At 41.0% G+C, this 13,882-nt stretch overlaps 1 protein-coding gene and 1 long non-coding RNA gene across 3 annotated transcripts; one reads left to right on the plus strand and one right to left on the minus strand.

Moving 5' to 3' along the window:
* Positions 1–333: 333 nt before the first annotated feature.
* Positions 334–10,056, minus strand: tmem19 (transmembrane protein 19). Of its 2 annotated transcripts, none has more exons than XM_082511015.1 (8): positions 9,822–10,056; positions 8,793–8,940; positions 6,338–6,451; positions 4,179–4,316; positions 2,756–2,832; positions 2,496–2,673; positions 1,840–2,049; positions 334–764 (listed from the first exon to the last, which is right to left on the minus strand). In XM_082511015.1, the coding sequence occupies exons 2-8, from the start codon at positions 8,920–8,922 to the stop codon at positions 604–606; spliced, it is 1,008 nt and encodes a 335-aa protein (XP_082367141.1). In that variant the 5' UTR covers positions 8,923–8,940; positions 9,822–10,056; the 3' UTR covers positions 334–603. The 2 variants fall into 2 exon arrangements, with proteins under 2 accessions (XP_082367141.1, XP_082367142.1); XM_082511016.1 differs by having other exon boundaries at positions 9,812–10,056.
* An 871-nt stretch (positions 10,057–10,927) lies between these two features.
* LOC309691802 lies at positions 10,928–13,882 on the plus strand. The gene is made up of 2 exons (XR_014272121.1): positions 10,928–11,136; positions 13,830–13,882. It is a non-coding gene; the product is annotated as an uncharacterized lncRNA (long non-coding RNA).

Below are 13,882 nucleotides of genomic sequence, written 5' to 3' on the forward strand. Positions count from 1 at the left end.
ACATTTTCTCTTCTTCGACTGAACTTTTACACGGCTGCATATTAACGACCGACCTTGCCTCCTCAAACGTACCCTCATGTCTCCGCCCACCGCGGATCCTCAACCTGAACTTTTGAGAGCAGTTTAACCTTAATGCTCCATCTTCCCTCTGCTGCTGTGTTCATATTCATCTAATCACAGCTCTGCAGACACCGTCACCAACCTTCCACCCTGCTGCCAGTTTTCTTTGTTTACGTCAAAATTACACCAGTTTCATTTCCTGATTTTATTTTATTTTTTTCACTAAATGGCAGAAACGTCATCTCATCTAAAACAAATCAGTCACATCCAGACTGAGGGGTTGGCAGTGAAGTTTAATACATCCATGGCCTCCTGAACATGTCATGTTTAAAAACACAGTGGCTTTGAGCTGATGGTGTGGGTGCAGCTGATGGTGCAGGTGTTGCTCAGTTATTAAAACCTGTCTTTTTTTGTTTTGTTTAAAAAAAAAAAAAAAAAATGTTGGTCTCAGATGTTTAGTCAATGTTTGAATAACACTAATTCAGGCAGCCAGCAGGTCATAAAACAGGCAGACAACTGTGAACTTTGCTTTTTAGTGTCAGTCTATCGAGGCCACGCACCCCAGGCCAGCCCCGGCAGGATGAGCGCGATGAGGACAGAGGAGAACAGGTTGACTGCGTTGTTGTCTAAGATGGGTTTCCCGCAGATCCACTGGGTGGTGGCGGAGCTGTAGCTCACCACCTTCCCGATGCTCGCGTCAAAGCCTGAGGGGACACAGGAGAAAAGTCAGAAAATCTCTGCGTGTCACTGCACGAAAGGAAATCCCAGCTGCAGAAAACGTTACCAAAAAATTAAACTCTTTCTTTTCTTTTTTTTTTTTTAATTTTTTATTAGTCTGCAGATGCGGTTTACTTGTTTCAGTCAAGCTAAACAGGGACTGAGGTTTAGGAGAGCCCCTCTGAAGCCATGTTTTAATTCTGTTTAATTTTTAGTGATAAGTTTGAACTCCATGAGCTGGGATTTGAAGTAAAAGCTGCTTGATCTCTGAGGGCCGCTGAGTTCAATGGTTCAACTTCACTATTATAGGGAAAGAAACTGCAGAACTTCACTCTAACTGGGCATGTTTAATACTCTAAAAGGAAGCCACTCACTGTTCTCCTGCTTCCTCTGATCTCCGTATGAACGTCAAGCTTCAGCATCAGATTCAGTTCAATCTTATTTTTTACAGCAGCAAATCGTCGAGGAGCTTCACATTGTGAGGTAAAAACCCAACAATCAGACGACACCATATGAGCAGGCACTTTGGCAACAGCGGAAAGGAAAAATCCTTACATCTGATTTATAATCAGCTCAAACTGAACTTTAATCTCATGTCTGTAACTCAGCAGTCAGACTGCAAACATTTGCTGTACGTTGCTGAGAATTGGTGTTTAAATCAAACTGATCTGTGTAAAGCTTCAGACACTGATCAATCATTGATCATGTTGTAACTGATCACACTGATGAAAAACATCTGTTGCAGCTGGATCTTGGAGATTATTGGAACAATTGAGTGAAGATGAGGCTGAAATGGAACTAAATGGATTTTAAGGGCATTTTTAAAAGAGGCTGGTTGTAATCTGATTACATTTCATATTGAAATGTGAGCCCGGATTGAGATTCAGTCGGTAAATGATGTCAAACAACATTTTAAAGGGTCAAAGTATGAACGCGACATCTGAATCTGTCTGACACATCTGGGTTTGCGAGACAGAATCCGAGGCTGTGTGGCAGATCAGGAAGTTTCTCTACGTATGCAAACACTTAACAACATTCACATGAGATCTGGCTCAAACCCACCTGAGTACTGCATGTGCGCCCCCAGGAAAGAGTCCAGCATGGACCCGAGCAGGCCAGCCACGCCGCCGTACACGACGATCGGCCACTGGGGGTCGGCCAGGTGGAGGTCGCTGACTGTTAGCAACTGCGTCACAAAGTAAGCCACACCCACTGCTGCCCCACCGAGGAAGCTGGCAACCAATCCTATGGGAGTAACGCCTCCGTTTGTTCCTGCAGGGAAAAAAAGCCCCAGAAAAATGAGGCAACTTATCTAAAAATGATTTTCAGCGCAAAAGGATGCATGATTAGGTCAACTGAAATCTAAAAAAATGATTTCATTTTTTGTTTACTGCTGATCTTCTGTACCTACAGCCTTTTAATGAGATGCCACACAGCATGAAAAGAAGTGTTCATCTGTGGACTCTCTTCAGATAAATCAATGTGACAAGTCACATTATTAATGAAGCTCACAATCACGCCTCCTCGTCCTGATGAACGGTTGTGAAAATCTAATCTGTGTGTTTGGCTTCATGGAAAAGAGTCAATTCTCAGGAGTCCTGAGCTTCACAACTTTAAAAAAACCCAGTCTGATCTGAACTGTGCTGTGGGACTTTTCCCCTCTTTAACACAAAGTGGAACATTCACATCATTACCCCACCCTCTTACTGGCTCCTCACCTGTGGGGACTTCCTTCCAAGTGGTTATGAGTCTCGGCTTTGATAGGCTGAGGACTGGCCCCACCTCAGATGCCCAGGTGTCCCCGGTACTGCATGCGAGCGCGCCCAGTAGGGAGAGGCACATCCAGGAGGCAGAGTACTGCTTATTGAAATCGATGGGGATCTCACCTGGACCCACCTGAAGCACGAGCAGGAAATGAATAACTTTACTAACATTACACTCACACAGAGCAGCTTATTTCCTGTGCTTCTCAGTTTACCTCGATCATGTAGAGCAGCGCCAGCTCAGTGGGAACACCTCCATTGCAGAAAACCTGAACCCAATTCCTCTGACCTCCTAAAAACAAGTAATTCACATTTAATTCAAACTGTTCCAGGACAACTGTTTAAGCAGCCCAGGTAAAAGGCGGTGGGTCAAGGGGAGTCACTAATCAGATGCTTCGTTTTTTTTTCTCAGCCACAGATCATTTAAAAAACAAACTCGTCACATTGGCCCATTAAAAAAGCAATAAATAAACATATTTAGTATAATAATGTAAAATATGTTATTAGTTTATTTAAATTTCATATGAATAAACTTAATATGCAAAATAATTAAATTTAAAGTTACATTTTCACCACTAGATGCCAACAGATTACAGATTATGGTCAACAGAGGTCTATTTCCTAACCCCTCCCAATTAAATAGAGATCCTAGCTATGGTGGCTGCTGGACAAACGCATTTTGGCCAGCTACAAGAGATCCGAGTATTAAAGTTAGACTGTACTCCATAAAAGCTGTGACCGGAGTGCACGTTTCTACTGTTGTTTGTGAACACACTTCCTGATTTGCTGTCAGTGTACTCTGACGGCAAAGTGACCCTTTCCCCCGACAGTGAAATACGTCAGTTCACCGTTTACCTCAGCTGTGAATGCCGGGTAAGAAGCATCTGCCTTTATTTACTCTGGGAGAGGCTGGAAAACTTATCTTAGCCTATAACTAGCTGCTGTTGTTTATCCATCTCATGTCTGATCTGTTGACGATAAGTAATTGTGAGAATATCGGACATAAATTAGCTATTTTACGTATGTTTTCGTGTGTTAGAGCCCTGACTTCAGTTCAGGAGACGAGGCTTAAGGTGAGGAGGAAGAAGATGATATTTTATTAAGATGACTGTGATGTCTGTTACCTCTTTGTTTCAGTTTGGGGAAAGGGGATCCCTTCTCAAAAGATAAAACACAGAGCTGATTGTAAGTTTATGAGAATGCATCATTTAGTTAGAATTTTTTTATTTATTTTTTAAACACAGTAATTACGCACATATTAACTTTTTGTTAAATAAACTAAAAAAACCCTAAAAAAACCCAACAAAATCCTGTTCCCTCGCTTAGACACACCTGTGCATGTTACAGGTGTGTCTGTTAGAATTGTTGAGGATGGCAGCAAAGTTTGTTATCAGCTTTAAATTTGGTTTCTTACAAACACAAGTGCATGCACAGCTTCAGCTCCGTTTCAGTCAGTGGAGCTGCTGATGGACGCTTTACTTCACCCACAAGCTAATGGTCGGATGCTTTGTGCTGCTAGTTTGAGTAAGACATCAAAAGTGTTTTCATCTCTCATTCTCTCTGTGGCTCCGCCTCCTCACTGTGTCACAGAGCTTCCACCAGTCTCTGCAGCACCTGTGAGGCCTTTACGTCTCTCACCTTCTTTGTACTCGGCGTCGATCTTCTTCTTCTGCGCTCCTCCCCAGCGGGTCAGTCTGGAGGAGGTGATGAAGAAGGCCAGCAGAGTGGAGAAGAAGCTATAGTTTGCCATCGTCAACACAAACCCCACCAGGAGGGCTGAGGGCACAGAAACGCATGTTAGCGCAAGCTCACCAGTCATTCAGAGCGTGCCGTTCTGTTGCCAAATGTTTAAAAAGAACAAACCCAGCTGAAGATGTCAAGCTTTACAAAAAAAAAAACAAAACAAAAAAAAAAACACCCCATAAAGATAGTTTCATTTTGCGTTTCCTGGAAGGCAGAAAAATCACCTCCCTTCTTCATATCACAGAGGCATCATTCAGCAGTGTAATAAATCAGATCAGTATCAGTTCTTTTCATAATTGCCTCGACTTCAGGCAGCAGCCTCGTGACTCAGTTTTCAGAATTGTGAGGTCTTTTGTGGCTCAAAGGAGCTTGCAAAGAAAAGCGTCTAGACTTCTTTAAGTTGCTTGAATGTCAAATCCATAAAAAGCAAAAATCAAAACTCTCAAGGAAAACTTCAAGAATTTAATGACTGTCACTTCACATGTGAAAACTTACAGTGCTGTGAAAAAGTAACTGTCCCCTTCCTGATTTCTTAATTTTTTGGCATATTAGTTATATTTAAATGTTTTGGATCAAACAAATTTTAATATCAGAGAAAGATAACCTGAACAAGTTCAATATCTACTTTTTAAATTATGATTTCATTTATTAAGGGAAACAGTCAACCAAACGTACCTGGCCCATGTCAAAAAGTAACTCATGAATTATTTGTAATTAACTACCGAGTTCAATTTCACTGCCTGACCTGCTGAATGAAGAAATATCTCAAATAGAACCAACACATCATGCCAGAATCTAAAGAAACAGCTGAGAAACAAAGTCATTGATTTCAATCAGTCTGGAAAGGGTTACAAAGACATTTCTAAGGCTTTGGCACTCTAGTGAACCTCTGTGATTCTTCCCAGGAGAGATTGGCTAACCAAAATTACTCCAAGAGGTCATCAACGACCCATCAAAGAACCCAGAGCAACATCTAAAGAACTGCAAGGTCACAGTTCGTGATTCAACAATAAGAAAGGGATTGGGCAAAAAATGGCAACAGTAGGGGAGTTCGAGGAGAAAAGCAGTGCTGAGCTAAAAGAACACAAAGGCTCGGCTCATATTTGGGGAAAAAAAAAATCTGGATGATACCCGAGAGTTTGTTGAAAGCATTCTGTAGATGCTAATGCAAGATTTCATCAAAATAATATCATACCAACAGTCAAACGTAGTGGTTGTGGTGTGATGGTTTGAGGCTGCTTTAGGATGCTTAATGGAGCCATGAAATCTGCTCTATACCAGAAAATCCTGAATGAATGATGGGAGCAAATGCTTTTTCACAGAACTGTAAACAAATTCCACAAAATAAACATCAAATGGAAGATATCAGCAGTAAGCTGAATATTTCAAACTAAAGACAGCAACGTGAGACGTGTGGAAAAATTCCCTCTGCTTGTCTGTTACACATATTTTCACAACTTTATCGAATTCAGGCTCTGGTTTACATTACAAGTACCGATTCAGGAATGAAAAGGTGTCTAATGTGAGAATTGAGTCCGTTCATGGGGCGATTTTGTGACAACATTAATGTGGATTATGAGTTTTAGATCTTTAAAGTCCATGACTGTGGCCAGAAATCCAGTTTTCTGCTCTTTAACTCAAGCATATGAGAACAAGTCTTCTGTGACCAACATGACTTCAGTTTAATGGGTCACATGACGAGATCTGTGCGTCATCTGCAGATTCGTAGTAAGAGGTCTAGTTGTTTTCTGGTGCGAGAGCTGGAAATGCATTACAGTCCTTGGTTTTAAATGCATCGCTTATGTAAGTATTGGAGAATCCTCTTTATTTTAAAAGGTCATAGAATATCCCCCTTTAAAAAAAACTAACCAAAACACGCTCACCCACCACTTTATCAACCAATCACAATGAAGCAACTTAACGCAGTGTAGACACACACCAAACATCACAACTCTTCTAATGTTCACTCGAAATGACTTCATAACGGCTAAGCAGCGAGCCAGGAAGCCAAAACGACATCACGCAGGTGGGTAAAGGTGATGACAAATACTCACCGGCCAGCGCTCCCGATCGGTCCAGACTGCGTCTCTTCAGCGCTCGCATCGTCACCGTGAGGGGTACCAAGATGGAGAACAACCAACGCCACGGCGACACAGGCTGCAGCGTGCCTGAAAACAAACACACACACCAAGACTACCATCAGCACCTCTCCACCCGACTGATCGTTTGAAGGATTTACTGAAGCATGTAAAGATCCGTTTTTATTTTTAAATAAAAAAAAGTTTTTATTTAAATATTAAAAAGAAATGAGATGCACTTTTTTTTTTAAATATAACTGATTAAACTGCAGCTGCTGCATATTATTCTGGCTTTTTCTGGCTCATTGTGGGCTTTGGAGGTGATCAACTCCAACAACAGTGTCAGGTCACTCGAAGTGTAACAATCCAGTAACTGTGTCTTAATTTAAAACCATGCAGGGACTGATTTCAGTGGGGACAGCTGTAGAAGGGAAATCTATCTGATGATGATGATTTCAAAATAAAACCGGAGAGACGTGAAATGAGCTGATGTGCTTCGATAATGTAAGCTGTTGAAATAATTTAAATGTGGCAGGTGCAGCAGGTGGAGATGAGTGCAGAAGATTTACAAGATGGTAGTGAGACCCACTGTGATTTTTTGTGTGGGGACGGTGGTACTGAGAGAAAGACTGGAGGCCAAGGTGGGGGTCTTCAGATTTTCACTGGGAGTGAGCAGGAGGAGAAGCTTAGAAATGATATGACGGACAGCTTAGGAGTGATGGAGGATATTGGACAAAGGATGATGAAGATGGAGGAGAAGGAGGAGGAAGTAGTATAAGAAGGAGAAGAAGGCAGAAGAGGGGAGGAAAATCTTGGTGGAAATGCTGTAACATCTCTCGTCATTTGTGAAACTGGTGGCCAAGCTACAAGACCTGGGGCTTCCATACAGCACCTGCATGTGGATCAACAGCTTCCTCTCGGGCCGTAGACAGAGAGTCAGAGTTGGCCATCACACATCCTCAGCCCTGAGTCTCAGCACTGGCTCACCCCAGGGCTGTGTGCTCAGTCCACTGCTCTACTCTCTCTACACACACAAGACTGCACTCCTCGCCACCACAGCAACATCTTTGTGAAATTTGCAGATGACACCACAGTGGTGGGGCTCATTTCCAAGGGAGACGAGTCTACGTAGAGACGAGGTGGAGCAGCTGACGTCATGGTGTAAGGCCAATAACCTCCTCCTCAACACTTCAAAAACCAAAGAACTCATAATAGACTTCAGAAGGAAAAAGGCAGAGATCCAACCACTATTCATAAATGGGGACTGTGTAGAAAGGGTGGCAAGCTTCCGCTTCCTGGGAGTCAATATAGAGGAGAACCTTTCCTGGAGTGTGAACACCTCCGAGCTGCTGAAAAAGGCCCAACAGAGACTGTACTTCCTGAGAATTCTCAGGAGGAATAACATCACACAGAGACTGCTGGTGTCCTTCCACAGAGCCACCATTGAGAGTGTTCTAACTTACTGCATATGCATCTGGTACACTAGCTGCACAGGGGCTCAGAGGAAAGCACTCCAAGGGATCATTAACACCGCCCAAAAGATCACTGGCTGCCCTCTCCCCACACTGGAAGTTCTACACAACGCCCACTGTTTTAAAAAGGCCCAAAACATCATAAAAGACACCTCACATCCTGGCCACTCCCTGTTCGAACTGTTGCCCTCAGGCAGACGGTACAGGGCAATCAGAGCAAGGACTAATAGACTCAAACACAGCTGTTATCCAACTGCAATAACACATCTGAATACTACAAAAAAAATGTCCATCACGCCACTCTTGTGTTAATCTATGCACGGTCTGAAGCATGTGTGTGGGAACGTATGTGAATGTTTTACTGTTACATCTTATTAGTATTTTAAGTATTCTATCCATTTTATTTATTGAATTTTATTGTTTTATTTATATTTTGATATTGCTAGGGATGATGCAATGATCGGGGACCATTCTTCATTTCGTTGTTCTCGTGACAATGACAATAAAGTTTCTGATTCTGATTCTGAAAATCTAATGCTTGAAGCACAAACAAATGCTCAATCACAAACATTTGAGTAACAGCACGAAACCCAAACTTTACTTATAATGTTGCTCAAAAGAAAGACCAGAGACCCTGACTCATTTTTATTCACCAAGTATGTGCACACATACAAGGAACTGAGTTTCTTCCTGACAGCTGTCAAGTTTGTCTTTCAACATACGCCTCGTGTCCTCATTGCCACGCTCTCTCTGTCCATGCATGACTGTGAAAAATGGTACTGAGGTCTGTTCAGCTTTTAACCCACTTCAGGAGAAAAAAAAAAAAATCAAAGTTAGTGTGAAAGGTATTCAGGGCACATGGAGGGGCACATGATTTAATGGATTAACTTCCTGTTTGAAGGCAGTTTTAAGGAAAAGAAAACCCTTAAAGTGAAAACATTCCCAGGCGGACAGCTCACCGTAGAACGTGCTCATCGTGAGGGAGAGGATCCAGAAGAAGAGAGAGAGTGCCAAAGTGGCACACAGCACGATCATGTCAATCATCATGTTGATGGACTCCTTCATCAAGATGTCATTTTCAGTGTCCATGCTGAGGGACGGCCCGTGCTGCAGGACAGGAGGACAGAGTCATGTCAGTGTTTGTTAGATAGTTTCTGCTGCTGTAAGAAAACGATACTGCTACTTCAAGTTGGTCAGAACATGTTTAATAACAAAGTAAAAGTTCTCATTTTGCCTAGACTTTCATTTCTCCTTCATAACAGTGCCTCAGAGCAGAAAATATAACCCTAATACAGCCTAAACTTCTTTTTATGCTTTATTTTGCTGTATTTTGCTTGCATTGTAAAACTACACAGCATTAAGGTTTGTTATTTTCTGTATTAAGCACCTTGAAGTTACATATAATAAAATATGCTAGTTAAAAAAAATACCATTCCTTGGAATAGGTGGCACTTATAGGAATCATGTTGTGCAGAAAGAGTCACATGACATGTAAAACTCGCCTCCTGGAGCCTGAAGCAGAGAGCCCAGCTTGGTACACCTCTCAGGTAACACCCTTATGCCGCCTCATTTCAAACCTCCTGACTCTCCCCTGGCACTGGCTGACCTCACGCTAGCCTGTACTCATCCTCCCTCTGCTCTGTTTAAATGAACTGCCTGAGAACCACTCTCTTAATTTGCCATGAAGAGAGTCATGAGGAGAGCGGAACCAAAACAAAGCGCCATCAGACCTCCCTAACATTGAAATTATACACCTAAATATCGTTAGCTTCATAGCATAATTGCCTAAGTCATTTGACTAAGTCAATGACTTAGGCACTTATGCTATGAAGCTAACGATATGAGAACTAAGTGTTCTCAAATTAAACAAAGCAGAATAACACTCTAAAATAATATCAAACACCGGGCTGAAGTGTCAGTTTGGTACATGGGAATATATTTAAGCGGTACTTAAAAAACTTTTTTTAAAAATACATACATAAACTCACCGTTTATCTCCTGAGCCATCACGACTTGTCGGTTACACGCCCTACTTTAACGAGAAGGTTAGCTTTCTATATTTTAAGTGGAACAACTAACAGTAGTGTTTCTTACAAATATAATTAAAGAGAAAAAGATTTTAGCAGTGAAACCAAACGGAATTCAGAAGCTCAGCTGAAGCTTCCAGGCTAAAACACCTGCCGGAGGGAGAAAACACGACGGACCCACTTCCGGCAGCCAGCCACTGAGTTCTTAAAGGGACAGTAACCCAAATTACAGCTCTTTTTTTGTTTTTTGTTTGTTTTAGGGTTTTGTTTTTGTTTTTTTAAATAGGTCGGCATAGGTGGAAACACGACAAAGCACAGGCGAAATCGGAATATTTCATCAATTAATAACTGTGTTTAATTGATAGCTGTATTGAAGATATTTATGAAGATATTTCTGGTTTAAAAACTTTTATAATTTCGTGTCTACTCAGAAGACATTCCAAAGGTTTCGTGTTTTAAACTAAAAAAAAAATCAAATTAAGGCAGTTGAGTCCCGTATAAAAATGAAAAAAGAAAAGAAAATACTAACGCTGCACCCCATTAGAGTCATCCATCTCAGCTCAGACTGGTAAGACTTTGGATAATTAAACACCCACAACGTTATTTTTAAAGATCTTGCTGAGGTGCTCATGATCCTCCTTACAATAATTTGGCAATATTTCTGGAATTTGACCAATGAGGTTCATGCCTTTTGTATATCTAGTTTTCCTGGCATGTAAAGGCATTTTACTGTGCACACATACGTGGAACTTAAAATTACATTGACGTTCGTCTTTTGGATGTTTGAAAAATCTTGAAACCGATTTTGAAACATGTGGAGCAACCCTGCAAAAATTGGTGTAATCGAGTTTTTGTAGTGTTGCTTGTTTGGATTTGCAGCTTACTCTTTAAGAAGCTGGACTCAAGTAAAACATAAGGCAGCAGGTAAATAACCCTTACAGACAGACTACACTGAAAAAAGTGATATTGTCTCCTTTTAAATATAGCATATTATATTTTGGTATATCTTTTCAATTCAAATGAGTAATTCCTGTCTACATATATAATTCGAGTAACGCCAGAATACATTCCCTGCGTTTTAATCCAATTAATTTTAGTTAATTAAATGTAGCTCAAAATGCTTAAGTATGTTTTTCATAGCCTCCTGCTGGGCCATTTTGCGCATGCGTTAGGACAGGCCACCATTTTGCGCGCGGACTGAAGAAGCGGGCTCTTTGTGTGCTGCAAGCGGGCTCAAGTTAATCGCACAACTTCATATAAAGGTGGTCTAGCTTCGGTAAGTAAACCTTTTACGGTCGTTTTTGTTTTATTTTTTTACCTCAGTCAAAGCATGTTGACTCTTTAAGACGTGTGCACATGGAGAAAGAAGTCTAAGTAGTTGTACACCTCTGAACTTTGTCATGAATTTGACTTAAGCTAGCTATGTGCTCTATTAGCTACTAGTGATGGGCAGATGAAGCCCCATGAAGCACTGGAGCTTTTCATCCAATTGGTTCACCCCAACGCGAAGCTTCATGAAGCTTCATTTGCTCTAGCAGGACACCTACTGGACGTAAAAATAATAGCTGGCATGAATTTGAAGAGTGTGGCATTTTGCACACAGCCTGTAAATGTCAACAACAAAAGGAGTGTGTAAAACATGTATATTGTAGTGATGGCAGTATACTGTGTATATTTATGCTGGCAGTATGGAAAATGATTATTTGCGGCAAAGTTCGAACCGCTTCATGAACCAGTCACGTGGTACAGCCGGGCAGCGAGGCTTCGGACGTCATCATTTTCAGCTCCTCCCATAAATGAAGCAAGCCTCGATACGCGCTTCGCGGAAACGCCCCCTCCATTACTCGACACACGCTCCGAAGCCTCGATACAGAACGTCCCATCACTATTAGCTACTGCTCTATTAAAAGAGTAATTGTATTGATGCGTTAAAATGTCATATGTTTTTAGCTTAGTTCTTGTGGCACACTTTGTACTAACAAATTATGGAACGAGGCAATTTCTCTGTAGTTAGCTGTAAAGTTCACTGTACAGTCGCCTGCAGTTTTAAGTGGAGAAATCGTCCCTCCCGCCACAACATTGGCATTAAGGAATAGTCGGGCGGGGGAGGGGGCTTCTGAACGCACCTGCACAGTCAGGGGTGCAGTAGGAAATAAGTAGGATTGGCGTTGCACAACGTCTTTTGTGCAGAAAAAAATAATGGTTGTAAACTGTGGAGGAGAATAACTCAGTGGTTGCCAAAAATGTGAGATCAAAAGGCACTGAGAGTGATGTTTGTCAGAACTGAAATTAACTCAGAAAAGAAGTTGCTTCACTTGATAGAGCTGTTGAGTGCAAGACCTGTCAGCGGTCTGGTTTAGCATTTAAAGCCTCGCTACGTGCTTCCAAACCGCTGCATTTAATCTCAGAGAAAACTAACACAGAGAAGTAAAGCAAGTGTGTAAGTTCATCTCTTTATGTTTGCATAGTATTTCCATGTTGAGCTTAACAACCGATGTATGGAGCCACAGCTGGACTGGCTGTCGGAGTTTTGTATTGAGGGGGAAAGGAAGCGATTTGTTTTATACTTCAGCTAGAATGAAAAAAGACACAAAGCTGGAGTTATTCGGTGTCTTCATGCTGAACAGCTAAAACTTCTTCCCTCATTCTCCCCCCTCCCTCTCCTGTTGCTACTTCAATCATGAAACTGATCGATTATCAGCTGATCGGCTTTTCTGTCGCTAGTCTCTCTCATTTGTTAGTCTCCCAGTTTGCGCTAGAAAGAGGAAAACGGCAGATAAACAACAGCAGCACGTTTAAGCTTGATAAGCTGTTGCTAGAATTTTTTTAATATTACTTCTAGTATCCGCTTATGTTTTCTGGAGCCACAGCCGTAATAGCTGCTGGTCATGATAGTTTGGATATGTGGTGAGAAGGAAACATGAAGGTGAAACCAGGAGAAGTTTTTACTGAATCATTAGAGCTGAACAGGTAATGAAGAAACAGGTTTACATTTTAGGTCACATGAATGAGTTGAAGGGAAGTTATGAACTGTTTCTGAGAGACAAATAACTCCAGGATCCTTTTTTAGGTAGCTGACATCTGGTAACTGTGCAGGGGCGGATCTAGCAAAGTTTTGCCAGGGGCCAGGTAGGGCATTAACAGGGAAAGGGAGACACAAAGACATAATTTTCTTTCTTATTCTCATTTAAAATGTCTAGCTTTTAATAAATAATTATTCTAAATCTTACTACCAAAGTGGTGATCTGGTTAAATGTATAGAGATCCATTATTGTATGTAGTAAATATTAAGTCTAATATATGCCCTAGTAATAGTAGTACATATAGCACTTTTTCCTTTGGGAAGGTACGCTGTCTGCGCTGTCTGCAACTGTATTGAAGAAAAATGTTGAATCAAATTATTATAGAAAAATAATTGATTTCTGTGCATTAAAGTAGATTACGTCAATTAAGCATTATCAGGCGGAGGGTGCGGGGTGGTTTCCTAATATTTTTGCTGGGAGTTGGCAGTCCTATTAGTTAGTTTAATATTTCTATGTACTGTTTAGAATACCTGAATAAGGAGGATGGTGTAAGTTTTTTAGGTTGATCAGTATTGCTGAAGTATAAAATATTTTGGGTGCAGTGTATTTTTTGCATACAGGTATAACAGAATAGCTTTAATGTTTTGTTTTTAAAACTGAGTATGAACTTATACAAAATGCAGTAAAATATTTATAAAAACAGTTTTATTTATTATAAAATACACTATATCGGATTCATATCGGCATCGGCAGATAATCAAATTTATGATATCGGTATCGGACATAAAAAAGTGGTATCGTGCCATCTGTAGTTTGCACAGAGGCACAAGTAAGATTTGTTTTGTTACAAGGGAGTATCATGAAGTAATGCACTAATGGCTTGGAAACGGTAATTGTTTGTCTTTCTAAAGTTTTTTATTTTTTATTTGTCTTCCTTTTCTGGCAGATTTTCTTCCCCTTATGTGTTACTGTTTATTCAAGAAGATGGTGTTATTTTGG

The sequence above is a fragment of the Aulonocara stuartgranti genome, assembly GCF_965226115.1.
Source record: "Aulonocara stuartgranti genome assembly, chromosome: 17".
NCBI lineage: Eukaryota > Metazoa > Chordata > Actinopteri > Cichliformes > Cichlidae > Aulonocara > Aulonocara stuartgranti.